This window comes from Gymnodraco acuticeps, unplaced genomic scaffold (assembly GCF_902827175.1).
Source record: "Gymnodraco acuticeps unplaced genomic scaffold, fGymAcu1.1, whole genome shotgun sequence".
NCBI lineage: Eukaryota > Metazoa > Chordata > Actinopteri > Perciformes > Bathydraconidae > Gymnodraco > Gymnodraco acuticeps.
This window is the reverse complement of record NW_022991003.1, coordinates 171,284-197,443: the sequence shown is the minus strand read 5'-3', so window position 1 is coordinate 197,443 and position 26,160 is coordinate 171,284. Positions and strand designations below refer to the sequence as shown.

General features: G+C 40.0%; 1 protein-coding gene across 1 annotated transcript in view; it reads left to right on the top strand.

Moving 5' to 3' along the window:
• The window catches only part of LOC117559360 (unconventional myosin-IXAa-like), a 150,964-nt gene that overhangs the window by 57,906 nt on the left and 66,898 nt on the right, over positions 1-26,160 (top strand). Inside the window, 7 exon segments of the mRNA XM_034236088.1 lie at positions 3,346-3,440; positions 3,975-4,037; positions 7,224-7,323; positions 9,807-9,860; positions 15,188-15,288; positions 16,123-16,249; positions 22,982-23,071. Coding sequence (XP_034091979.1) covers positions 3,346-3,440; positions 3,975-4,037; positions 7,224-7,323; positions 9,807-9,860; positions 15,188-15,288; positions 16,123-16,249; positions 22,982-23,071 — 630 coding nt within the window.

Here is a 26,160-nt window from a genome sequence, read left to right as displayed (position 1 = left end):
CACCACAGGCTGGGGTTGATTCAGTTAGCATTTAGTCACGTTGTATTTCAAATTAAAACGACATTCAAGTCTTTTAAGTCTTTGGGAGCAGTAAATGGATCCAGTCAGCTCTGCTTGTTCTCGGATGATTTCCTCAAGGCATGATGTCGTTCTTTAAAAGAGATCAAACATGAAGTCACAGTTTGCTCTGTTTTGTTTCTGTCATTCATTTAGACCAAGATCCAAACAAAGCCATGCAATGTGTTAAATATTGTTAGTTTTGGGGAAATAAATTCACGTTTCTGTTGAAAATAGAATCAAAATAATGTTTTCAGCAGTATTTTCTTAACATGCACGCTTTGTTGCTTTATGTTTCAAATAAGCCGCCATCTGGTAATAATGGTATGCTTCAGGGAACTGAGGAAACAATATGATTCAGAAAAGAAAATCTGAATAATTGCTGCATGACTCTATTAGCTAGATATTATTTCTTTGTCCAGTGTTTACCTTAAAATCGACCCTGCCCCCAAACCCCACTGCAGAGATTTAGTGGCGGCTGTACTGAAATAAAAATCTCCTACTTATCAAATTATTATATATATATATTATAATATACAAGGACTTTATTGCCTTACATTTAAACTGTACTGAGGTGAAAGAAAATGTGCTATATTGTGCATTATTTTTTGCAGAAACCTCAAGGAAATTAGCTTTTCGTTTTGTTTTTAAACTTTCCCACTTTCTTTCTTGTGTACCCTCTTTTCTCTTTGTCTCTTTCTCTCTGTTCTCATATGACACACACACACACACACACACACACACACACACACACACACACACACACACACACACACACACCACACACACACACACACACACACACACACACACACACACACACACACACACACACACAGACATGCAAACACACGCACAAACAAGTAATCACCGATTCACAGTGTGTGTTTTCCTGTGCTGCAGTCACAGCAGGCGTTGACCATGAAGCAGAAGTTCACTAAATCATCCAGACACTGCCGCCTTGCTCATTAATCTCTGTCAGCACACACACACACACACACACACACACACACACACACACACACACACACACACACACACACACACACACACACACACACACACACACACACACACACACACACACATACACACACACACACACACACACACACACACACACACACACACACACACACACACACACACACATACACATACACATACACATACACATACACATACACACACACACACGGAAAGCAAAAACACACATATGCACCCAAACACACGACACACATGCGTACTATGAGCTCCACAGCACATGCGTCTTCCCGCTGCATTTGTTTTCCCAGCAGCGGTTTAATTGTCATTGACAGTTTCCATTTGAACCGCTGCTCATTTCACTCAATCATCTCAGGAAGTGGAGATTCCTCCTCAACTCCAAAGTGGAAACAATTTTGCCACAAAAGGGCTCTCGTATTCAGAGGATTATTAAGCATGAAAGCTCTGTTATTATCACGTAAATAGCAGTTTCGATTTTCATTTTGGATTGAAGGGAATTGGGGGGAGATCTCGCTACCCAGCTAAAGATGGATGTGCAGTATGTCAGTGTAGTGAACCAGAAACACTGAAAAGATGAACCAGTTGTATTTCTCGCTTCCGTCCTGTTTCTTCGCCCTGATTGAGTGTTTGAATGTGTGTCAGGTCGGCGGCTTTGCGGAGATTGTAAATGAATCGTCACAGAGATCAAAGCCTGGATCAGGTGCGGCAGGATTTATCTTTTAATAAAGCGTGTTACTCCAGAGCGGGAGTATTCACCCGGCAGCCACAATCAATTATCTGACGCCCCCTTCTCCCTCCGTCTCTCTCTCCTTCTCCCCCTTTCTCTGCTGTTTCCTATTTAGTCATTTATCATAGCTCCAAACTACTCGTTGCATCAGCCTGAAATCTCCGCCCTGAAACGGTGGAGCTGAAATATGAAAACATGTTTCTCTAAAGTCTCGCCTGCTTTCTTCCTCATGTTCCGGTTTCTCTCCTCATCGTTTGATTCCTTCCTTTCCTATCATCTTATTTTCCTAATCTGATTTATAATTTGTTTTTGATCGTCCATCCCGTTCTCATTTCCATTCCTTTCATCTTGTTTGTTCTTCTCATCAATGCGTCACTCCTTCTTCATGCTCCGTTTATTTTGTCTTTCCCTTTTTCTTTCCGTTGTTTCATCTGTTTTTTCAATTTGTTATGTTCTCTCTATCTTCTGTTGAGTTTTGTTATTGAATCCTTTCCTTGTTCCTCTTGTTATCTTGTCTCCCCTCTCCTTTCTTCTTCTCCTGTAACCCCTCCCCTCTTAATACTACTCTTGTTTTTCACCTCTCCTTGTTTTCTCCACTTCTGTCCTTGTTCCCTCTCCTCTTCTTTCCTATTCTCCTTTTCTCCTCTCCTCTTCTCTCCATGTCTCATCTCCTCTCTTTTTCTTTCCTATCCTTGTTTTTTCAATTCCTTTCCTCTCCTCATTTTTTCCTATCCTTGTCATTTCATATCCCTTTCTCTCCTTGTCTCCTCTACTTTCCTTTCCTTCCATTTCCTCTCCTCTCCTCTACCCTTACCAGCTCCACTGAGCCCTTGAGACACCTCATAACAACCTGAATGAGTCCTCCAGGGGCCTCAAATGATGGACTCCCTGTGAGTGTGTTTTTCTGTCTGTGTGTGTGTGTGTGTGTGTGTGTGTGTGTGTGTGTGTGTGTGTGTGTGTGTGTGTGTGTGTGTGTGTGTGTGTGTGTGTGTGTGTGTGTGTGTGTGTGTGTGTGTGTGTGTGTGTGTGTGTGTGTGTGTGTGTGTGTGTGTGTGTGTGTGTGTGTGTGTGTGTGTGTGTGTGTGTGTGTGTGTGTGTGTGTGTGTGTGTGTGCAGAAGTTCCCATACACACTCCCACGAGCAGAGGCTGTGTCTGTTTTCAGCTCGGCAGTGTGTTTGCCTTTATAGGAATTTGGCAGTTTAGTTCATGCTTGACGTGTGTGTGTGTGTGTGTGTGTGTGTGTGTGTGTGTGTGTGTGTGTGTGTCTCATGTAGGCCCCTTCCTTTCTGAGCCTCATGACCTCCAATACAGTTCTATGATTGGTAGCTTTTTCTCCTACTTGTAACATATTTTTTCACTTTGCATCAGAGTTCAGTTCCCATCATAAAGATTTCTCTGTAGAAATGCAGTATTTTTAAGACCCTGACGACCTTGTTTCTTCCTTCTGCTTTAGACAAGTATGCATGTTTCTGATTTGCCAGTTTACATGAAATGAGATGAACACACACATATATTCCTGTCTACATGCTGATTTGTGTCCATGTCTTCTCCTCAGGCCTTTGGAAACGCTAAGACCGCCCACAACAACAACTCCAGCCGCTTCGGAAAGTTCATCCAGGTCAACTACCAGGAGAGTGGCACTGTCAGAGGGTGAGACAACACACACACACACACACACACACACACACACACACACACACACACACACACACACACACACACACACACACACACACACACACACACACACACACACACACACACACACACACACCACACACACACACACACACACACACACACACACACACACACACACACACCCATCAGTCTGTGTAATGCATTACTCATACATGTACAAATACTTTGTAACGGACTGGTAACATTTAATCACTTATAAACAGTGATTTCACTCTTTTTAAGTGACACTTAGGGATTGTTAGTCAACTATTTGAGCAAATTATTTAATATGCATTGAATTTGACAACTAATATTCCCTCTGGATTTTTTTTAAGTTGTCCTCTCTGCAGTTTCTATTTTAATTACACAAGTCTGCAACCCAACCGTATTCCCTCCATGTTGTTTCCTTATGATCAGCAGATTTTAGTCTCACCGCTGCAGCAGCTTTGTTTGCTCACTTGGCTCTTTAACTTTAATGTCCCTGTCCGTGTGTTTTATCTTCAGGGCCTATGTGGAGAAATACCTGCTGGAGAAATCTCGTCTGGTGTACCAGGAGCACAATGAGAGGTGAGCGGGTTTGACTGAAAAGAGGAAGAGGAGGAAATATCTGACTACATCTGTGCACTGACCATTTCATTACGTAGAGACATCTGACAGATTGTCTGTTGACATGTTGTTACCTTACTCATTCAACACAGTTTAGTTTTCTGACATACTCTCATCGGGAGATTTTGTCCCAAACTTCACTCCTTTTTCTTTTTTGTTATTTGTGTGTGTAGCTTGTAACTAAAAAAATATTATATGCACTCTCTTGTCTTTTGTCGTACCCTTAAATCTAATCTTCTTAACGTCACATTACCATGAACATCTGTTTAAACCATAAACTTCCTTTGTGAATACACATTTCTTTCCATTAAACATCTCAAATATATAACCCTAACCCTGGTACAGCTATAGATAATAAGAGAGAAGGACAGAAACATTGAGTCATATTCCTTCTTGTTGAGAAATAATATGTCAAATCCATATCTCTTCACGGATGTGTCTCAGAAACATAATACTGAAATAGCCTTCACTTCCTCTTCAAGCTGAGCACATACAGTATATCAGGTGTCCATCTGAGATACGCCTCTGCTCTCTGCTTTGTAAGTTAACACTGCAAACTATCACGTGTGCCTTTGAGATCAGTCATTTAATTACACAGCAGAACTATTTTGGAGAATGAGAAACTCCTTTTGTGATTTCATCTTTTCTATGTGTTCAGTTTCTCTGTCTGCTCTCACTTCTTGTTTTAATTTCTGCACATCCTCTAATGCAGCACACACCTATACATACACACATAGGAATCGCCACCTGTACCCACATCCCTAAAAGAATGGTTATTCTCTTGGACCACATACTGGGTCTGGGTCTGCCTCCGTATCATTCAACAGTAGAAACAAACAGAAAAAGACCCTCAGATCCCACCAGTGTAATGTTTTTCAACAAGAAGGAACAGAAACATTGTAAAAGCCTCCGCCGGTCATCTAATCCCTCTCACCCTGATTGGCCCGGGGTCTCCGTTTCATGCTGATGACAGGCCCTGGCAGCCATATTGATAGAGGGTAGAAACTGAAGACGGGACCCCCCAGACGAAGCTCAGTGGTGGGGGAGAAGACGGACTGATGATGAAATGCAATCTTAAAACTCCCGCATCATGACAGGTTGCCTCTGTTCGACCTTTAGAGGAGGAAAATAAAAACGAGCTGCGCTTTCCAGTAACGCTGTGAGGCTTTATGGCTCTTAACTTTGATGCTGGTTGGTTCAATAAAAGGCTGTCAGCAAAGTGTGGTTCCGTCTGAAAACACAAGTGGTATGTTTTATTTTTAATATATTGTGTATACTTCTGTCAAAGTCAGCTTTATTGTCAAAATTACTACATGTACAGAAATCTCGAGATATCGTTTCCCGCAGTCCCACAGTGTGACATGTATACATACAACAAAACAAAAAGGGCCTAGAGATAAACGGGGTATGCAATTTAAAATGTTAATAATATATCTAAAAAGTTCAAAGTACAGTTTCAGTGCAGTAGCAGCGGAGCTGGGCAGAAAAGTGACTTGTGTGTGTGTCACTGAGGATCATTAACAATACAATTCAATACAGCTTTAAAACCTCCAGACCAAAGTGCTGTACAGTCAAATTAACAAACAAAACTCACACAGCACAGCTCACACACCATAAAACAAGTATAAATAAAAACAATAGACAATTTAAAAGCAACAATCTAAAAGATGTCAATACGCAAAGGAGAAGAGATGGGTTTTAAGAAGCGATTTGAAAACAGACATTGACATGATTGAGCAATCTCTCACATCTGTACGCTCGATATGACCAGCAGCAGCAGCAGCAGCCAGCTAGCTAGCTTAGCTTAGCACAAAGAATGGAAGCAGTGGGAAACAGCTAGCATGGCTCTGCTGATGGTTATAAACTCAGCCTGAAGTCGAGCCCTTTGGCGGGTCAGCACAAATCTTTTTTGGGGTCAAGGGCAGTGGTTTAGGTTTTGTATCCATGTCAGTAATGGATGTGTTCGGGGAAACAACGAGTCCCCTTTGCCCTGAAAACACTGTAATCATTAAGAAACCTGATCTGCACATGTCAGCATTCCTTTTTACTGCTGGGACTTCAGATCGGCCGCCAGCTAGGGAACTATTTTAGAAGCTTATTCAGTGTTTGTTGGAATTCTGTTTATCAAGAGTTACTTCTTAAGGATGATTCAATGTATTATTTTGAGAAAGGTTTGAAGTTTACACAGAAAGAAAGCACATCGTAGCATCTTCATGAGGGCAGATTTCCTGGTTAATCGTAGCTGAAATAACAGCAGGAGCAATGACGGTGATGAAAATCATACATTTATCAATCAATGAATCATTTATAAAGCCTAATATCAGAATTATACACGTGTCATATGACCCTCTCTATCCTTAGTAAGCACAAGGAAAAACCAAACAAATACAAATCGAAGGGAAACAGAGACTAGACATCATTAGATGTATGTGTGTAAATAATCAACAACATAATAAAATACACAAAGAATCCAAATGACAAAAAGTACAATGTGACTGTACAGTATATGAAAAAGTGGATCCAAAGGAAGGATGTCGAAAAAGAATCAAAGTTTCGCCTGAAAAATGCCAAGGAATATATAATATTTAGTATTGTATTAAAATGTAAGCTCTACTCGTACTACACCTTAGTTTTTAATTAAAATCATCCTTCTCCTCATCCACCAATTACAGATCGGGATTCTTTAATATCCGCTCGGGGCTTTCTAACTTTCCACCACTCCATCAGACTCTAAGCGTCCCTGTGCAGAGAAGAGAAGCTTGTTTCCAGATGTAATCAAATGACTTCTCAGCATTTGTCACCGAAGCTCATCTCCTGACCGGCAGCCCACACAAACACACTGCCGCTTTGTCTGAGTTGAAATGTGAGCATGTGGGGTTGAAAAGGTGTGACTTATTTGTTAAATGCTACAGGATTTAGTTGCGGAACAGGCGGCAAACAGATGGTTTGCACTGTGCTCTTATACAAATCTTTGAACAGAGTTTTCTCCCTGAGGCGCCGTTTCAGCGGAGCGAGGAGATGTGAAATCTGCCGTCCTCACTTCACCTCTGATGGAATTTTAAATGATTCAAGAAATCAATAAAGGGAGGGGTTTCGTGCTGTAGAATTATACCCTCTAACTTGTTTTGTGTGTGTGTGTGTGTCTAGGAACTACCATGTTTTCTACTACCTGTTGGCCGGAGCCAGTGAAGAGGAGAGGAAGTCCTTCCACCTGCTCAAACCTGAGGAATACCACTACCTCAACCAGGTGCGCACACACACCAAAGCAGAAACACACTGTTCAGTGCATATATAAATACAAATCTCTGACATATGTTAATGCCTTTCTGATGTGTTAGCTTTCAAATGAGTCAAATCCTGGTTCTCACACCATGACAAGGAGGTAAAAGCTGCTGCACCATGCTGACTTGCTAATTGTAAAATGACTTTTTACAATGAATTTAAAGCATTAACTACTTATGTTGGTTCGAATTAGAATTAGAATCAAGCAATGATTTAAAGACATGTATTGTGACATGACAAAAAGACACAAATGTTATTCTTGAAATCAATCCAAAGCAGCATACACCAACGATGATAAACCAACAGTTATTTTTATTGAATCAAAAGCCTTTTTAAGGGGAAATTATTCTGTGACAGTAAGAATAACAAGGTCATTGAGCAAGACATCAAACACCTGACTTGTAATTGGTGTGAAAACATTGTCTTATCATTACCTTGTAGTTAATCTTGTCCTTATATTTTAACTCCAAATATATTCAGATTATGATCATTTAAATTCAAATTCAAATGTATTTTCTTGTGAAGCAAAAGCACACTACCGCTCATTTATTCTGTGCATACCTGAGAGACTACTTCCAATGTGAGGAAATTGGTGAATGCCACAAATCCTCCTAAATCACCCGTAAATCGCCACATAAAAACTAAGTGGATCTCACATGTGACATTTTAGTTTTACTGCTCTACGAAGAATTCATTTCAAATGGTAATAACAATTCCTCTCATTACAAATAAAGAACATTCATCGTAAATGCCATACTTCATTATTGATAAATGAGGCTTGAAGGCACTAAGTAGAGAGATTTATGGATGGTGAAGATGATTATAGCAAATTCAGCATCTTCCTTTCCCTCCTTTTCTCTCTTCTTTACTCATTTATTAGAACTGGACCACTCCTCTGAAGTGTTGATCTCACTAGCCAAGAAATGTCAACCCTGCATCTGAATGTGTGTGTGCGTGTGTGTGTGTGTATGTGTGTGTGTGTGTGTGTGTTGAGGGTTGTGTTCACGTGCCAAAAGCCCATATGTGTGCATCTTTCTCGGTACATCTGTGTGTGTTGGCAGCAGATGTGTAAGACTCAATTTCCCTCGTCCTATATCAGTACACTTGGGACACACACAACAATCCAAAACAAAATCTCCTTTGTTCTTCTCTTTTGGCGTCCCAAAAAAGTAACGTTTTTTGTACCCTCCGTTAATCCCCAATGACAACAACAACACCCCCCCCCCCCTCATCCTAACATCCTCGTGTTATCATGCAGCTCTGTTTCCATGGCAACCACACATACTCAGGAGTTAATCTGGCGTTGACTTGCTCTCTTGCACAGAGAGCGCCGGCGGTCACACACACACACACACACACACACACACACACACACACACACACACACACACACACACACACACACACACACACACACACGCACACACACACACTCCTGAAACACATGGTGTCACAGTGGAGCAAAATGATTATCCATATTTATCTCTGTGTTCATCTGTGTCTTCCAGTCAGTCTCTCAGCAGTACATTCCCCCGTCTCCTGTAATCCTTAAATAACCAACATTTTAGATAATAATAATATAAATTGTAAGTAAGTGTTGCTATCCTACAGAGGATTCTCACCTGAATCTGCAGCTTAGTTTAAAAGATCTTTGTGCGAGTTACAACTCATTGTTGTAAGTAACAATGTAATAATAATGTAATAACTCTCACCTCTCTTATTATGTGCTGTTATCGGCTTCAGCTGGGCTTTAAAAAAAATTGAAATAACTCTTAAACCCGCTTCACACTTCTTCACAACAACACAAAGTTAGCTAAGAAGTGCCATATCAAATGTCATATGTGATTAGGTAATGTTGAATCCAGCGTTGCAATGGCTGTCTCCGGACCAATAAAAAGTAGTTTAAAGAGAAGGATTTACTGGGCTGCAGTCAATATATACTAAAAAAGGTTTTGATTATTAAATATGTTAATGATTTGAATGTTTATTAGATATTTTAAGTGCCTGTACTTTACTTTACGTACTCAATGTTATGTTGACCGCTTTTATGCTTTATTTTAAATCTACAGTTACTATTTAACTTTTGTACAGTATACAATAAGTAAAAATGATCAACCAGCTAATACAGTAAGGTGCTACAGTAGATAAGTACATACGTACAGTAGTAATGAAAACGTCTATACTTTTACTCAAGCAAGATTTAGATCGCTCCGTTTCTGAAAGTAAAGATCACATAATGAAAGAAAGTCAGTGACATCATTGAAGCAGTTTTCAGAAATATAAAACCTCTGGATTCAATGATTGCAGCTCTGGAGATGTGTCTGTTTCCATGTGTGTGAGGATTAGTACTTTCTTCCTCATATATTAACAGCATGTGTCACTTTTCTCAGTGTGCGTTTTGTTGTTGTGTAATTCCTGCCTTCTTAACCCGCTCTGCCTTGCTTCCAGATGACAAAGAAATCGCACAAACTCCACTGGGACAATTACTATGAGAGCGACCTGGTCAGTATCCTGTGGATGACGACTCGTCTGTGTGTGTCGTTGGGTGTGTCGTTGTGCTCGGGGTTTTTGGTGCCAGTCTTGTTCTCGTTCTCTCTCCGCTGTGCACACTGCTTTGGAGCAAAGACTGAGGCGACCTGAAGTGACCTCAGCGGGTCACACTCAGAAAAGAAAACGTTTAAAGGGATCCATTTATTGTAAAGACTTTAATACTGTAATTGTCTCAAGATATTTATCGATAGTTTTTATGCAGTATCTCATTTAAATTGAGGTGTTAGTAAAACTTGACACTTCATTTGTATAGCTATAGGTATTTTAGTTTGATTTCCTTATTTTAACATTCAAATCAGAGACATATCGGAGGTCAAAAACACATATCTCCTTTTAAGATAAGAAGAATTTGACCTCTTAAATCCTAAATTCTTCTTGAAACAAAGCTACATAACTATATATCTTCAGTATGGTAATAATCTAAATAAAACTCAAACATAAAGGGATCCCTTGAAACTAATATTTGGCTTTGGATGCTTTGCTGTCGGGATTTTAAGGAAAATATGTTGAATCTGGGATCTGCTGTCTTTAAAGGGAAGGTTCAGGATTTCACTTTAAACGCCACATTTGCATTCATTAACTGAAATATAACAAAACAGTGCAAGTTAATGTACTTTAGAGAAAGTAGAAGTCATAGGGTTATTATAACAAAACACCCATTAGCATAAGGTTGAATACAAGAGCAGAAAAACAGGAAAGACTGTGAGCATTATATATAATAATGAGGTTTATTTGGACTGCAGATAAATGGCATATGAATTCACAAACAGATGCAATGTTTGTAGAGGAATTTCCTTCAATTAACTTTTCATTTTTAGTAAGTATCTTCAAAAAAAAGTTGTATTTGTAGCTTGTGTCAGGTATAATTCAGTAGGAATCAATACAAAAGTAAATGTATTTCCCAATACATAATTGAGAATAACCAATAGTTCTTTATTGCCACAACTATCAAATGTGATTATTTAAAAGGTTGTATCTGCCTAACAGTAAAAGCCAACAACTTGTTTTGCCAAATCTTAGGTTTGCATAAGCAGTAACTTAATATAGCTATTGTTCGGCTGAATGAAAGTGAGCAGTGAGGCTTGGATCAATAAGATAAAATTACAAAAGCTGGATTCCTCTCGTGTGTCGATATGTAACTAGAATCCAGCTAGGGAATAGTGGATCCTGCTATTACACAATGCACTATTTAAAGAGTTCTTGACAATGAATGTTAACAAAAACAGGGTTTGATTTGAATGATTAAATAGGTACAACAATATATACAGAGGAAGGTCATTTTATATCTGAGCAATAGCTTTTACTATCAAACCTTTCTGTGAGGTATAATCAACCAGGATTTAAAAGTTGTACAAATTCAAATTACTACTTGTTATTTCTTAAAAGATAACTTCCTTGAATGCAGTTTGTTTAAAAAGTGATCAATCACATCCTGAAACTTCCCTCTAAGTGTGTGTGACGTGTGTGTGTGTGCCGTTCTTTGAGCCACTGTCTCCACCTGAGGTGAGCGATGTTTGGTCAGTGGGATATGTTGTGTGTGGTTAGGGGATTCAGTATCTGCTAATAGGAGATTATGTTACTTTGACTTTGCCGGCGAGCAAACACTTGAAATGAGAGTCGGTCAGAATAAATACGACTCATCTGTTGGTCTTAGCTCTTGATTTTGGCTCTTTGTCCCCCACTTCTTTTTATTCAGGAAAGGTTTTCTGAGGACACTCTTAATGTACAATAGATCCTTTTTCACATTCATCTAGTTAAATGAGTTAACATACAATCTGTCTTTTAAATATCAAATACTCCCCATTATGCACAGCTCTGATATTCTGTCGTCCGTAGGATTTTCAGGGTTCACAATTAATTTAATGTCAAGGCAACAAATGTGTAGACATTACATTACATGTTACTTGTTAGACGCTTTTATACAAAGCGACGTACATACTCAGTACTGTGGACAATCCCCACAGGAGCAATTTGGGGTGTAGTGTCTCAGGAACACAACGACATGCTGACTGCAGTGGGACTTGAACTTGCTATCCCCTGATTCGAAGTCCAGCACACTACCCACTGAGCCACAGCCTCCCTTAGACATACTGTCTGTGTACATTTCTAAAATCCCTTTGACACATCATTGCAATGAAAGTAGCATTTATTGACAAATGTAGGATTTCTTCTAACATAGCAACAATGCAAATCAAAGCTTATGCTGAGGATTTTAGAAATGTCTTTGACTATGCTTTACATTACATGTTACTTTCATTCTTATTTTTCATTGTCAGTCCTCGTTAAAATATCAAACAGTTTTAGCCATTGTGAATCCAAGCAGCTTCCGTTCCTAAAAAGGAGAAAGCTACACATCTAACGTTTTTAAAGCCAGCCTATAGGTCAGATTAATTGATAGTCAAAAACAGATTATCAAAAAAAGATTATTTTCAAATAAAACTTCACAAAACAGTGAAGAAGATTGACCTGATCGATGCGTTCATTTTAGAGCTAAAGCAATGATGTGTTAGCCTAGCTTAGCATAAAATAGCTTACCCGGCTGTTTCTAATGTGAAAAACAACACGTACTTACAACTCTTAAGATGCCGTTTTTACAGACTGTATCTAGTTTGTCTTCGTAACACAACAATGTAAGAAGGTCCATTTCTGTTTTTGGTTGGAGTAACACGATAACTTTCACAATGTAGCCTACTTAAATATGCTTCACATGAGCAATGGGCAGATGGATAAAGCGTAATTTATCAAGAAATAGACCATGTAACTCCGTCAAAATCACTTACATTGTTTTAATTGATTAAACGCATTAAGCTACAAAAACATCATGTTATCAAGTCAGCTTTAGCAAACCAGGCTAGCTACTTCCCAAATGATTAGCTTTGCTAGGCTAACCACGCCCTGATCCCATATATTTGTTTATTTTCATGATTTTGAATTGCTATCCTCTATTTTATTTTAGCATCTTCAAAACCTTTTTTCTTATATGGCCTTGTTTTTATTTTATAGGTTATCATAATGCCTTCTTTCGTTTTATTTTAAGCTGTTTTGAATTGTTTTGTTATTACTAGGGGCCACAACATGGAAAGACATTTGCTTTGCTTTCCCAAAAGACAAAATAAACACATTTTAATGTATCTCTCACTCATCTCACACTTGCAAAGGAAGCCATAATGTTCCTAATTGTTGAACTACTCCTTAAACTTCGCTGACGCTTGCTCCCTCGGCTCCTCGTTCTCATATTTTTTCCTATCCCGCCTCGCTGTTTGCTGACACGCTGTCTCCCTCAAGGGTCTGTCAATGACCTCATCAGTCTGTGACCCCGCTTCAATGCCATGATGTCACCGTCTTGACAAACCCATAAACCCATAAACACACACACACTCACACTCACAGACGTACACACCACAGCTCTTGACAGCTGTCTGAGCATCTGACCAGCCCTTTGGGTCTTTTTAACCCTTGACCTCTTCCATTGGCTAATGTAGGGGGGGTGGGCTCGCTGCAGTAAATAGAGACACCCAGTGCTTTAGACATGTGTGTATACAGACTCCAGATGCAACGTCTGGAGCTGAAAATAGAAAATAAACCAATGTGAATTCATAAAAGATTGACTAAGATCCCAAAGACCAAACATGTTCTGGATGTTTGATGTGTGCAGTCGGGTGTTTGGTTCTGGGCCGCTGTGGCTGTGTTGTTTTTTTTTAATGCATTTTGTGCTTGTTTTGGTGTCTATGGTTTATGGTCGTGTGGAATGTCTAGTGACGGGGTGGCATGCTGCTTTTGGCGCAGAATCGACAGGGTGCCTTGTCAACATAAATCATGATTAAGTCATGGTAAGTAAGCCTCGGCTGGACGGCGCATTACTTTTAACTGGATCCATGAGCGAATCTGTTAAAAAGCTGCATGTGCTGCGTCAGCTGGGCTTGACTCAATTTGGTGTAATTCTGCACCAGAAGTGTTGCAACTGGCAAACAGTTACAATTGTATGAGTGAGAAGAGATTCTTTGTTTAAAATCTGAAAGAAGAGCAGATTGTTTCCTAATCATCCTTTCTCAAGAACACCAATAGCTACGGTTTTGCTTTTCAACCACAGTATTCCCTCGCAACAGGCCCAAATTGATCTCTTTATTTTCTCAACTTCCTTAAACGTATCACATTGTGCTGCTTGGCACTGAGGTCTCACATACCCAGCAATTTGAAAACTGCCTTTTACACGGGTCTCGTCGTGGCTGGAGAAGCCTCAAAACCCCTTTGTTGCAATTGGAGAAGCTCGCAGGAGAAACACGCCGATTGTTGGCTCCGCACTTCCTGAGTAGTTCGGAGCCAGAGGAAAACAATGGAGAGGCAGAGGAGTGTTGAATGTTAAAGCGTAGAAGAAGAGGAGAGTGTGGATGATGGGTTCCTGAGTCTCCTCTCGCTGGCCGCTCGCTGTGGTATGTGCTAATTACAGCCTGAGAGAGACATGCTGACCAACCGGAGGCCTGAGGAGACACACACACAGTCACTGTATACACACACACATCTACTGTACATACCTCACTTTTTTCCTACGCTACTATCACTGTGAGTGACACAGAAATGCATTCATATGCTCACTAAGCGGGGTTTCCCCAGAACATGTGTTAACAGAGGTGACTTGTGTTTCATTTCCACTCTGCTATAATTAATCTCTTCAAGCTACTATATAATTTGAGTAATTAATCAGTCATCTGCTGAGCTGAGTTAGATGGTCATCACTGCTAATACAGTTTAGTTTGTATGTGATGGTCTTATCCAATAAAGATGTTGTCTTTGCCGTCTGATGAGTAGGGTTGGAAACCGACTAACACATGAATTAAATCTTAGTCTTAAAACAAAAACTAGCAGTTATTAAACTTATCGACTTACAAGGGACAGCCCTAGTTCTACCTTAGATTAAATGATTACATTATATATATATTTTATATTTCATTTCATTTTATGGTGCAATAACTTCCTGATATATTAGCTGATGATATATATGGGGAAACCCTGCTTGGTCACACATATTCACTCTTATTTCTATTCTTCAGTACATATGTACAGTACAGTAGATAGACTCATTCAGCTCTGAAACATTCGTCCACTAGTTTCACGAAGCTCCAAGTCGTCTTGATTTGCAGTGGAATAGTTTTGATTGTTTTTAGAAGGTTTAAGGCAGAAGTTTAAATGTTAAAAATGTATTTAAGAAATCCATTATGATACTGATGTCTCTCTCTTCTCCCTTTCTCTGTGTGTGTGTGTGTGTTTCCACCTGACACCAGCAGGACTGCTTCACAGTGGAAGGAGAGGATCTGAAACATGACTTTGAGCGGCTGCAGCTCGCCATGGAGATGGTCGGCTTCTTACCCACCACACGCAAACAGTAAGATCAACTGTACAACTGTTGATTTATATAAATAACCGATTCATGTTATGGATAATCATAAGACATAGAAACAAAGGCACCCACGGATAAAGAGATTTTTCCAACATGGTCCCAGTATAATAGACAACAAATTCAACATAAAAAAACTAAAACAAGCATGATATCCAAACATATGTAACCACAGGACAACAAAAACAATCATTGCATTTTACTATAAATGTCTTACCGATGATCACAAAACCTCATCCCTGTCTGTAAAATCAGGGTCAAGTGGTTTACTGAAATGTATTTCTTGTGGAAGATTTTTTCCTAAAGCACACACAAATCTATCTGTAACTACTAACTCTTTATCCGATTTTCATTCAGGCACTGGTCAATAGTTTTGTATTTGATTAACAAACAAGAGTGGTATCGATCTTCTCATCTTACTTAAAGATTACAAATAAGAGTACTGTATTACCTAAATGTTAAACTACTCCTTTTTAGGAGACAAATAGAGTCCCTAAACTCATTTGTATTGAATATTTAAAAAGGTGTAGGTCAGGAACTTTTGTATAGTCATGTTCTTCGCTCGGCTTGAATCAGAAATTGTGAATATAACTTGCACCCTGTTCTGAACTGAATAAACTATTATAGATAGATATTTAATCAGATACAAAGTCTTTGGGGATATAAAGAGACATCTAGTAGCAGAAATGCCACAGGATGTTACCCTACAAGGTGTCCTGATAAAGAATCCTTGAGCAGAGAAACTGAATTCAAGTGGTAAAACATACTCAATAGGAAAATGTCTTAACAATAAGTGCCTTTTTTCTTCTTCTTCGTCTTCAGGATCTTCTCCCTGCTGTCAGCGATCCTCCACCTGGGAAACATCCGCTACAAGAAGAAGACCTACAGAGACGATTCCATCGACATCTGCAACCCAGAGGGCCTGCCCGTGGTCTCCGAGCTGCTCGAGGTGAGCGGCACAATGCAGCGTTTCTATCGTATACAAGTTCAAATGTTGGCCATTAGTAAAGGTCAAATCCATCGACACATTGTATGTAATGCTGTGGAATGGCAAGTTGAGTTTTAATAATAATGCAGTTTTAATGTGGAAGTCCAATGGAAAAAGCCACTTGTCCTTGTCAGATTACTCGGTACATTGTGTCTCGCCGACTCCAAATACTTTGAAGGATAATAAAAATGAAGAATTGGAGCAGGGATTTACCGCAGAGCTTGTTTTTCTCCCTAAATACTTTCTCTGCCATTTTGTCTCCAAAAGTGATTCTATTACACGCTTACTGGAGATACTTGAAACTCCACAGACTTCAACATCCACTGGAGTTTGAATGAGTTTTCCTTTTGCTGTGTTTTTTCTTTTTCTTCTTCAAACGCTGTGAGGCATTTTGCATCCTGATGCCAGGAGTACCTTCTGTAGGAAAGAGCCTTTAGAGAGCTCTCTGCACACGAGTACTGCTTGTTGTGACAGTGAGAGCTTCAGGTCTCAAAGAGCCGTCCAACCATCCGGCGCTTCAACTAAGTTCAGTTAGTTTTGAAGCTATTTTCAGACCTCTTGTGGTGCCTTGCTGTTGCGAGAGTGGGAACAGATCATTGTTGACTCAAATCACCTGCATGGTCAAATGATATTTAAATGAGTGTAAAAACAACAGTGAAATGTTTTGTAAAGCACTTATTTTTCACAAAGTGCTGATTATTTCTAGCTTAGCTGTTACGGCCCATCCACACTACAGCTTCAAAAAAAGCTTGGAGCTGGGCGTGTCTGAAGCTTGGGGATTTTATTTGAGCACCACGACCAACAACCAATCACATGAATCTCCCGCCCCCGACATACAAAGCAAAAAACCCCGGGGATTTTATGTGAGCAATATATATATATATATAAACTCCCCAAACAGGCGAAGACCTACCAGTTTCACCCACTGTCTCTGCCACCTCCCTCCATGCCTGGTTCCTCCGGTTTGTATCCCGGTAGGTGAAGAGGGTCTGGTCATACAAAACCAGGTGATTTGCTACGGCGATAATTAGTTTCTCCTCCATCTTTTTTTGAAATATAGAAATTAACGGCGGGATATCTCTCCCAGCTTAGACGCGGTTTGATTGGCTAGGGCTTGAGCTGTCAGATTTTCAGAAACGGGATTTGATTGGCTGGCGCTGGCTACTCCGGCGTTTCCGGCGTCAGAAGTTGAACATTGTTCAACTTCTGACGCCGGAGACGGACCGCTATGCTACCCACAATTCAGTTCGGCGAAAAGCGAGGCAACGTGACGTCACCCCATTCAAAGTGAATGGGCAGACGCGTTGGAAACCGTTTTTGAAGCTGTCGAAGCTGTAGTGTGGACGGGCCGTTAAGGTCTGTCTCTAATGGATGCTTGTTGGTTGGTCAGTCTTGTCCTTGCTTGCACAATGCAATCATTACTAATATAATTGCATAGTTAGTTTGCCCAGTGGCGGCACTTTGTCTCTGTAAATAAAGTTCAAATGAAGTTTAGCCGACATCTGGATTCAACAACAATGTTTTGGTCAAACTGTAGAAGTAAATTGCCTCGTAGATTACTTTACATGTGCATTGTGGGCAGTCTCACGCTGGTTAATTCATTTTAATATGTTTTATAACCTCACTTTTGTTGCATTATTTATTGTATAATTGCACAATCAAAAAACTAAACAGTTAAAAGCATTTATTTAGGCTTTGATCTGCGCATAATGTTTATTTTAATTACCTTAATCTAGAAAAATGTTGTAATTATCGTCCAAATGATGACCAGAGACATTGAAAAAGATGTCCTGGCTGGGTTAACGTGCGTTTACAAAGTGTATGATGTTGTGCTGAATGTGTGTTCAATCTTGACACTGAGTGCAAACCACACACACACACACACACACACACACACACACACACACACACACACACACACACACACACACACACACACCACACACACACACACACACACACACACACACACACACACACACACACACACACACTTGTTTTCTGTGAGGACGGCTCAAACATCCACATGCTGTTCTGATTTTCCTCGGGTCGAGGGATGGTGGCCAGTCCCCGTTACAAACTGCAACGATTAGCCGGATGTGCTTGTTGAGTCGCTGACAAAACAATGTCCGAAGTGTGCTGGAGCCTCCTGTCAACAGCCCGGCGGGATGTTATGACTGAGGAGGACCGCTCTGGTTCCCCTTTAACATCCAGGCCGGGCTCTTCGACTCTCCACAGGTCCAGGGTTCAGTGACGTGGGCTCAGCCACATGTCGGCCACATGTTCGGGTTAGTGTTTTAAGTCCAAGTTTATTTGGATGTCTGTTAGTTGGTGCAATGGCTATTTGTCCCCACTCCTCAGGGACGTATAAAACATTCTTAAAAGGAATAAGAAGAAAGAAGGAAAAACGAAACACGGCCTAATGAATCAAACAAACAAAGAGAAACATTAAAACTGCATTTGGAGGGCGATCTGAACTCTTTACTGTGGCAACAGAATGTTTTACTGAGACAAAAGAGGGGTCAACCAATGGGAAATCACTTGTATTTCATGTGAGTAGTTTACTAAAAGGGCAGATACTTAAAGCATAAGCATTGTTTTTGTTTGATGCATGCAACAATTCTTTAAAATTATGTTTTCCAGAAATAATAAGTACACATTTTTGATGTTTATTGGAGAAATAAATTGGTAAATTGCCTATAAAGGTCAAATGGTTGCTTTCATTGAACTGTAACTTGACAGAAAAGCATTTACTATGATTTAGACAGCAAGTGCCTTTGAATTTATTTTCTAATTGAATTAGCTCGATGCTAACAGAAAGGATGTACAGACCAGACAGGCGCCATCAAAAGTACTTAGCACTTAGTTTTTATTGGTGATGCATGACTTTATTTGAAGACCCTTTGCATAAGAGAAGATGCTAAATGGCTTTTTAAGGTTTGTTAAAAGCAGTTATGCGTGGGTCATGCCAGACTGGAAAGCTCAGCTAAAGTGCACAAACAAGTGAAGTCGTAATATGAATGAGTAACCAATTGTTTAATCGGTCTGTACTTTGACTTTGACATGTAATCTATAATTTCACTCAGGATAGGATGTGAGCTCTAAGTGTGGTATAAGTGATTGGCACCAGTGTGGATTGATGAATGAATAGGAATGAAACTAGTCAGGACTTCCTGTTTCCTGTGGATGTGGCACTGGAGGAGGAAGTAGACGGCTGATGGACGGCTGACAGACTGGATCCTCTGAGCGGGGGAATTGAGTGATTTGAGCTTACCACAAAACATTCCTGTGCAAACTGGTAACCGGTCCACAGAGAGTAGCTTACTGTAACGACAAATCCCACTCAAGCCTGCATTTGTTGATGCCATTTATTTGTAAAAACAGTACCTGAAAACACAGTTTCTAAGCCCAAGGCCACTTCATCAAAGTCGAAAATATGCCGATTTTATTTTCCCTAGTAGTTACCATTTCTGCAAAATATAGGAAGGTTACTCATTGTGATTATTTTGACTGGAGGATGGAGGATCTGTACCAATCAAGATTATTTTTTTAACAGGGACTTTCTGAAGCATCACAATAATTGCAATAGATGTTTTTAAAAAAAAAAATATTTAGCCTTTACCAAGTATAACAGTTAATGAGATTTGGATATTGCACTAGTGCTAGATAGCAATTACAATAAAATACCATCTAATTGCAACCCTTTCAATACATTTTTCAATTCTATGAGCCTTTTTTAAGATCATTTCCAGCCTTCAGTGACATGTAATGTTAAAAGCAGAACTGTTAGTGATGTCAAAGTTCATGCACAGCTGTGATTGGTCCATTGAAACAAAGAAGTGGAGCCAATGATCTATGAATGTTGGTGTTTAACAAACATAGAAGATAGAGAACGGCATCTGTCAGAGATTACGATTTGCTCTGAATCAGACTCTTCATGTCTTAGGGGGAAAATAAATAAAAAAGGTTAATACAACAACACCATCGCTGACCCCAGACCAGTGTTTACAAACTCCTGTATGTTATGGCGTTATAGACGTGATCATAGGCGGAGCTGCAAGCCTGTTACCAAGCGACTAATACATGGAAATGTACCGGCTAAAGACCAATCACTAGGCTGCAGAATAGGCTTTGCTTTTTTTGTAGAGGGATTACCATGCAGTGTGAAATGAAGTCTGATTATGCCACCCCCCAAAACACACACACACACACACACACACACACACACACACACACACACACACACACACACCACACACACACACACACACCACACACACACACACACACACACACACACACACACACACACACACACACACACACACACGCACACACACACACACACTTACACACATGCAGCCTTTCCCCCGTCTGTTTATGTTAAAGCCTGAACAAAAGGAGCCAGTTGACAAAAATAGATCCATAATGGTATTAGCTGTAACACTCTTGACTGTTGCACATGAAGACGTCAGACAATCACACAAAGACATGCTGCCACATGTACTCACACACACATAAAAAAACACACTCACACACACACTTGGTCTGAGCAGCATCTGGTCGGCCCACTCCCATAATCCCTATAGATGTAGAAGATGTGTGTGGTGACATCTGCTTCTCACTGTGGCCCCTGTCATCAATGGTTCGTCTGGGGCCAAGTTTAGAGTCAGTGTGAACTCGCCACATAGTGTTGTACTGTACGTATGTGTGAAAGGGGCAGAGAGCCGTGTTTACGGGCTAATCTTGGCCAGCTGCGTGGGTTAAAAGCAGCAGAGTTATTGTGAGCAGAGGCTTAGTAGATTGTTAGGGATGAGTGATATGGATAAAGTCTTCTGTCATCAGGGTAATGTATGCTGTGTGCCACTTTTTCCTGGAAAGTCAATTGAGAAACAGCTTATACTGTAGAAAGAAATAAACAAATGTGATATGTCTGTCTTTAGCTTATACATTGAGGAAAGTATTCCACTACAACCACATATATTAACTACATAATAATCTTGTTTTAATCAAGAAACTGTTTGGGTAATGACATATTGTCTAATGGTATGCAATTGGACTCATTGTCCAGCCATGTGTCAAGTGTTTTAATGTACATAATACATATATTTGATATTTATCACATTGTGCACAATACTTGCAAACAAATCATATGATACGAAATGTTATTTTCCTCTTCTGAACATTCAATTATACAGTATATACAGTATAAGTTATTTTAGTTAGAGGTTGGAGTCAGCTGCAAGAAAGCTTCCCTGGTAGATGTCAGGTGTTTTGTTTAACCATCACAACTATATGCCTTACTTGAATTCTGTATGTGGACATTTTTGTATGTCTGTTGCATTATGGGAAGTGTAAGATTCTGCATTATTTGGAATCAGACCCATACATGGATCTAAAAGTCTTTATATCTCAGCTTCTGCTGTTTAAATTGTACTCATTCCTTTTTGTATCTGTCTCTTGTGAGTCTTACAGCGTTATGGAAGTGCAATATTACATTTCGGAGAACCCCTTTAATAAAAGCATGCCTTTGGACATTATTGGACCGGGGCATAGCTGCATGTTTTTGTTCTTACTGTTCCCATGACTTCATCACTTTCACCCATCAAAAAAGGTTTATCACAAAAATAATCTCACAGCTCTCTGCAGAGAAATAACTTTTGGTATGATCAGTAGCCATGTTTAATACTAACAAGGTTTGTTTTACTATTGATGCCGAGTGCAATCATTTGACTCTAATAAGTCACAACTTAAACAGCAAATCTCTCTGGCAACATGTTAGATCTCTAAAGCCCTTTTCCCACTGGACAAAAAAGAAATAACACCCACTAACATCTGGCTTTTGTCTTTAACGGAAAAGGTTACAATTTGCATTTACAGTATTCCTGGGACAAATCATTTATTAATTTGAACTCCTTTAATGAAATGCTATGATGTGGGTTAGTCAATACATGGTTTTCTAAAATGAATACAGTTTTGGACGAGTAATATCATTTATGTACAAACACAAAAAAACACCAGACTCCATTGACAGAAACAGCCATTTTACCTCGCTGATCTTCGTATAACACGCTTTATTTAAGCTCAACAGAAACAAGTTTAAACACGTCCAACAATCACCAACTCTGGTTTGTTGGTTTGAGAGAGGGACTAGATTAGTTGCAGATATGAAGATGAACAATTCCATTATTTACTTACCCTGCTATTATTTCTTGCTGCACAGACATGGCATCAAATGTTACACACCAAAAAAAGAACAGAAACATATATTCAACACATACAGTACAGTATTAACACTTACAGTCAAACTGGGTGTGAAATCTAGTCAATCTCAAGTAAGCATTTGTAGCCGATAGTTTGGTTATGAAGTGCCTCAGCTGTAGAGGAGATTCTGTGTTTGTGTGTGTTAAGCTGTGGAGTTTTTCTGGGGAGTTTGTTGTGGTACTTCCCCAGCCCCCCACCACTCCTCTCTGTAAGGCTCTTTTGATAGAGGGCTCTTCCTTTGCAACTTCCTGCTTCCTGTCGAGTCAAGGAACAGGAACAGGGCAACTCGTCTACTAGAAACGGGAAAGGAATCAATGTTTTAGGCAGGTTCTCCTGTGCCTAAAAAGCCTACATATAAAAGCATGTGTTGGTGGAATAATTAGGCACCAAACCCTGATCTTGACCTTTTGTCTTTGTTTCCCTCATCAGGTCAAAGAGGAGATGCTGCTGGAAGCTCTGACCACCAGGAAGACGGTGACTGTCGGAGAGAGGCTCATCGTACCCTACAAACTTGCTGAGGTAACATTTTGTATTCCTCACAGCATCTACATACAGCAACACATCAACATGTGACATCTACCTACCTGAGTCTCAACTACACAGACTGTATCTGACCTTTACAGTGTCCTAAAACAGATGACATATTACTGGTAAATCCCCTTACTATGTCATTGCACTTTTTTTAAACTTTGCCTAACATTGGCGGATATATTCAACACATACAGTATTACCACTTACAGTCAAAATGGGTGTGAAATCTAGTCAATCTCAAGTAAGCATTTGTAGCCGATAGTTTGGTTATGAAGTGCCTCAGCTGTAGAGGAGATTCTGTGTTTGTGTGTGTTAAGCTGTGGAGTTTTTCTGAGGAGTTTGTTGTGGTACTTCCCCAGCCCCCCACCACTCCTCTCTGTAAGGCTCTTTTGATAGAGGGCTCTTCCTCTGCAACTTCCTGCTTCCTGTCGAGTCAAGGAACAGGAACAGGGCAACTTAACCCACGTCCATACAGACTCTGCACTCAGCCAAATCTACCTCCATTAGGCTTTAGATGACTGAGAAAGATCCCCATCATTTGGGCAATGATCACATGATAACAGTTTCTCTCTTGAAAAGGTCTAAATGCACAGGTCTCTAAATCACATAATGTCTGCCATTGTTTTTCTGCCATACAGTGTTTTCTTTGTTTATCTTTCTGTCCCCAAAGCTTTTGATGGTTAATCATGGAAGTGAAATCAGTCCAGCTCTTGTGTCTGCAAGGAAATGCTACTAGATAGACAGTTACGCTACTCAGTTCAATCCCCCCATCTGATCTGAGTGTTAGTTTAGCCCAACAATGGTAGCTCCCGCTCTCACCCCCCCCATCCTTACAGTCATGTGGTGTGGTCTCAGGAATGTGCAACCTCCTCTGGAATATACAGTAATGAGTCCAAAAGCCAGATCCGGAGGGTGTCTTTCTTTCTCTGTCAGTTACAAACACAAACATTCCCCTTTTATTGACTATCTGTGTAACAAACACTCAGACAATGTGATCAGAAACGAAATCCTAGACAACAGCCTATAGCTACGATAAGCCCTGTCCTGCAGGTTATGGTGTCAAGTCATGGAAGTTCCCTCCTGTCCTTCACAAGGTAGTGTTATCTTGAAAGGAGCAAGAGTTAAAGGGATATAGTTAGACCTGGAGAGAATGAGGCGGCGACCTTTCGATCTCTGAAAGTCCCCTATTGACCAAAAAGGAAAAGATTGAAAAAACAAGATACCATAGCTAACGGGAAACCCCCAGTCTTATGACTTGTCACCATATACTGTAACTGTTTTCTATCGCTTTCCCAGTAATAGTTTTTGTTCAATTTGGGGAAGCAAAACAAGCTGCTAATGGACTGAACTGAAGTGGATTTTCAGTTTTCAAGGTATGACATCTATGCCGCTCCATTCTCCAATATTCAGCATTTCCAAGTTCCGAGCGTGGGATGGGATGAAAGGGCTCTTTTGCTGAAAAAAAGCTTCCTGATATACCTTCAAAACAACAATGCTTTGCAACAAGGGATCCCTTTTTTACATACAGTGCATTTTGTCTAATGATGAATCACGGATACATACATATTAATTTTAAGTGGGTTTAAAAAATAAATACCTTTTGAACATTAAAGCATGGAGAGATGTCACAGTAGAGACACACGATACACATTTGAACCTGAGAATGGGCATAATATGTCCTCTTTAAGCCACTTCAACAGTAACCCACTAATTTGCTCTATGCATTCTCTAGCCAATAACCTGTAACTTAACCAACACATGTGTCTAACCCCAGCTCTTATACTGTCCTAAACCTAAATCTTTAATCCTTAAAAAGACTCAAACAGGCTTTTAAAAAGGGAATATCGGCCAAACTCCCCTCTCCTTTTATTATAAATCCTCACTCTGTAATACTGAAATTGGTTATCAAAAAGATGAATGTATAACCGCCCACACACACCAGGAGAGCATTGAAAAAGAAGACCTGCTCTGATCTGACTCAGGGGCCGTGGGAGAGAACTGAGGCCACCTGTTGAATCCATAACACGCCTGCTTTTATTCAAAGGAAATGTGGAGAAAATAACCTGGCAATTGTTTCCGCTTATTCTCAGAAATGAATTATTCCTACTTGGATGAGGAAGGTTGAGTAAGTGTGCTAGGCAGCTGTCTCATCCACCCACAGTTAGATGTGGAGGCTTTGGCTCGTGACCTGCTGAACCTCGGTGGGCTGCAGAGTGGAGGAGCTGGTTTTCCCCCAACCTCAGCCAATAAGATGCCTGAATTCATTGGATGGGCCGTGGTTGAGTCAGGTGGAATGCATTTATGAAACACTTGGGTTTGAGTAGTAATGAGAGTAAAACTATTTCCCATTTCTTGCAGGGAAACTGTGCTTGGAAACCTCAAAGGAAGTCATAATCTGGAGTTTGTTAAAGTGTTTCAGCATTACTCAAAGAATGAATGTGTCGTCACAGTGCAACATTTAAGTTTTCAATCCAGCTTTCATATTTCTTTTTTTTCAAGCTTCCCGTCATTTTGTTTTTTTCTTCAAGCCTTGATAATATGTATTGCACATTAAAGAAACATGTTTTTTTAATCAAAAAGGCCCCCTGCTGCTCAGATTTTATTAATCTAATAATGTTTTCTCAGAAAAGGTAGAGAAACATGGTTTATATTTTCAGTTATGCTCTGCAATTGGGAAATCTGGGATCATTGCCTTTCTGTCGTTTATCGTCCATATTATTCACATTTGACACAATAGCCTCAGCTGTACTTTGCTGGATGATTAGCAAATTATTATATGAGCTTTTTTTGTCTACTGTAGATTTTTTATCTTGTTATATGCATATCAAATTGTGAGCTCTGTCACTGTGCATTTAGACCTCGTTGAGACTTAAAACTGAAACCAATAATGGAGACTATTATTACAGTACATGTCACTTGTTAGATGCTTTTATCCAAAGCGACTTACATACTCAACACTGTGGGCAATCCCCACAGGAGCAACTTGGGGTGAAGTGTCTTGCCCAGGGACACAACGACATGCTGGCTGCAGTGGGGTTTGAACCTGATCCGAACACCAACGCTCAACCCACTGCACC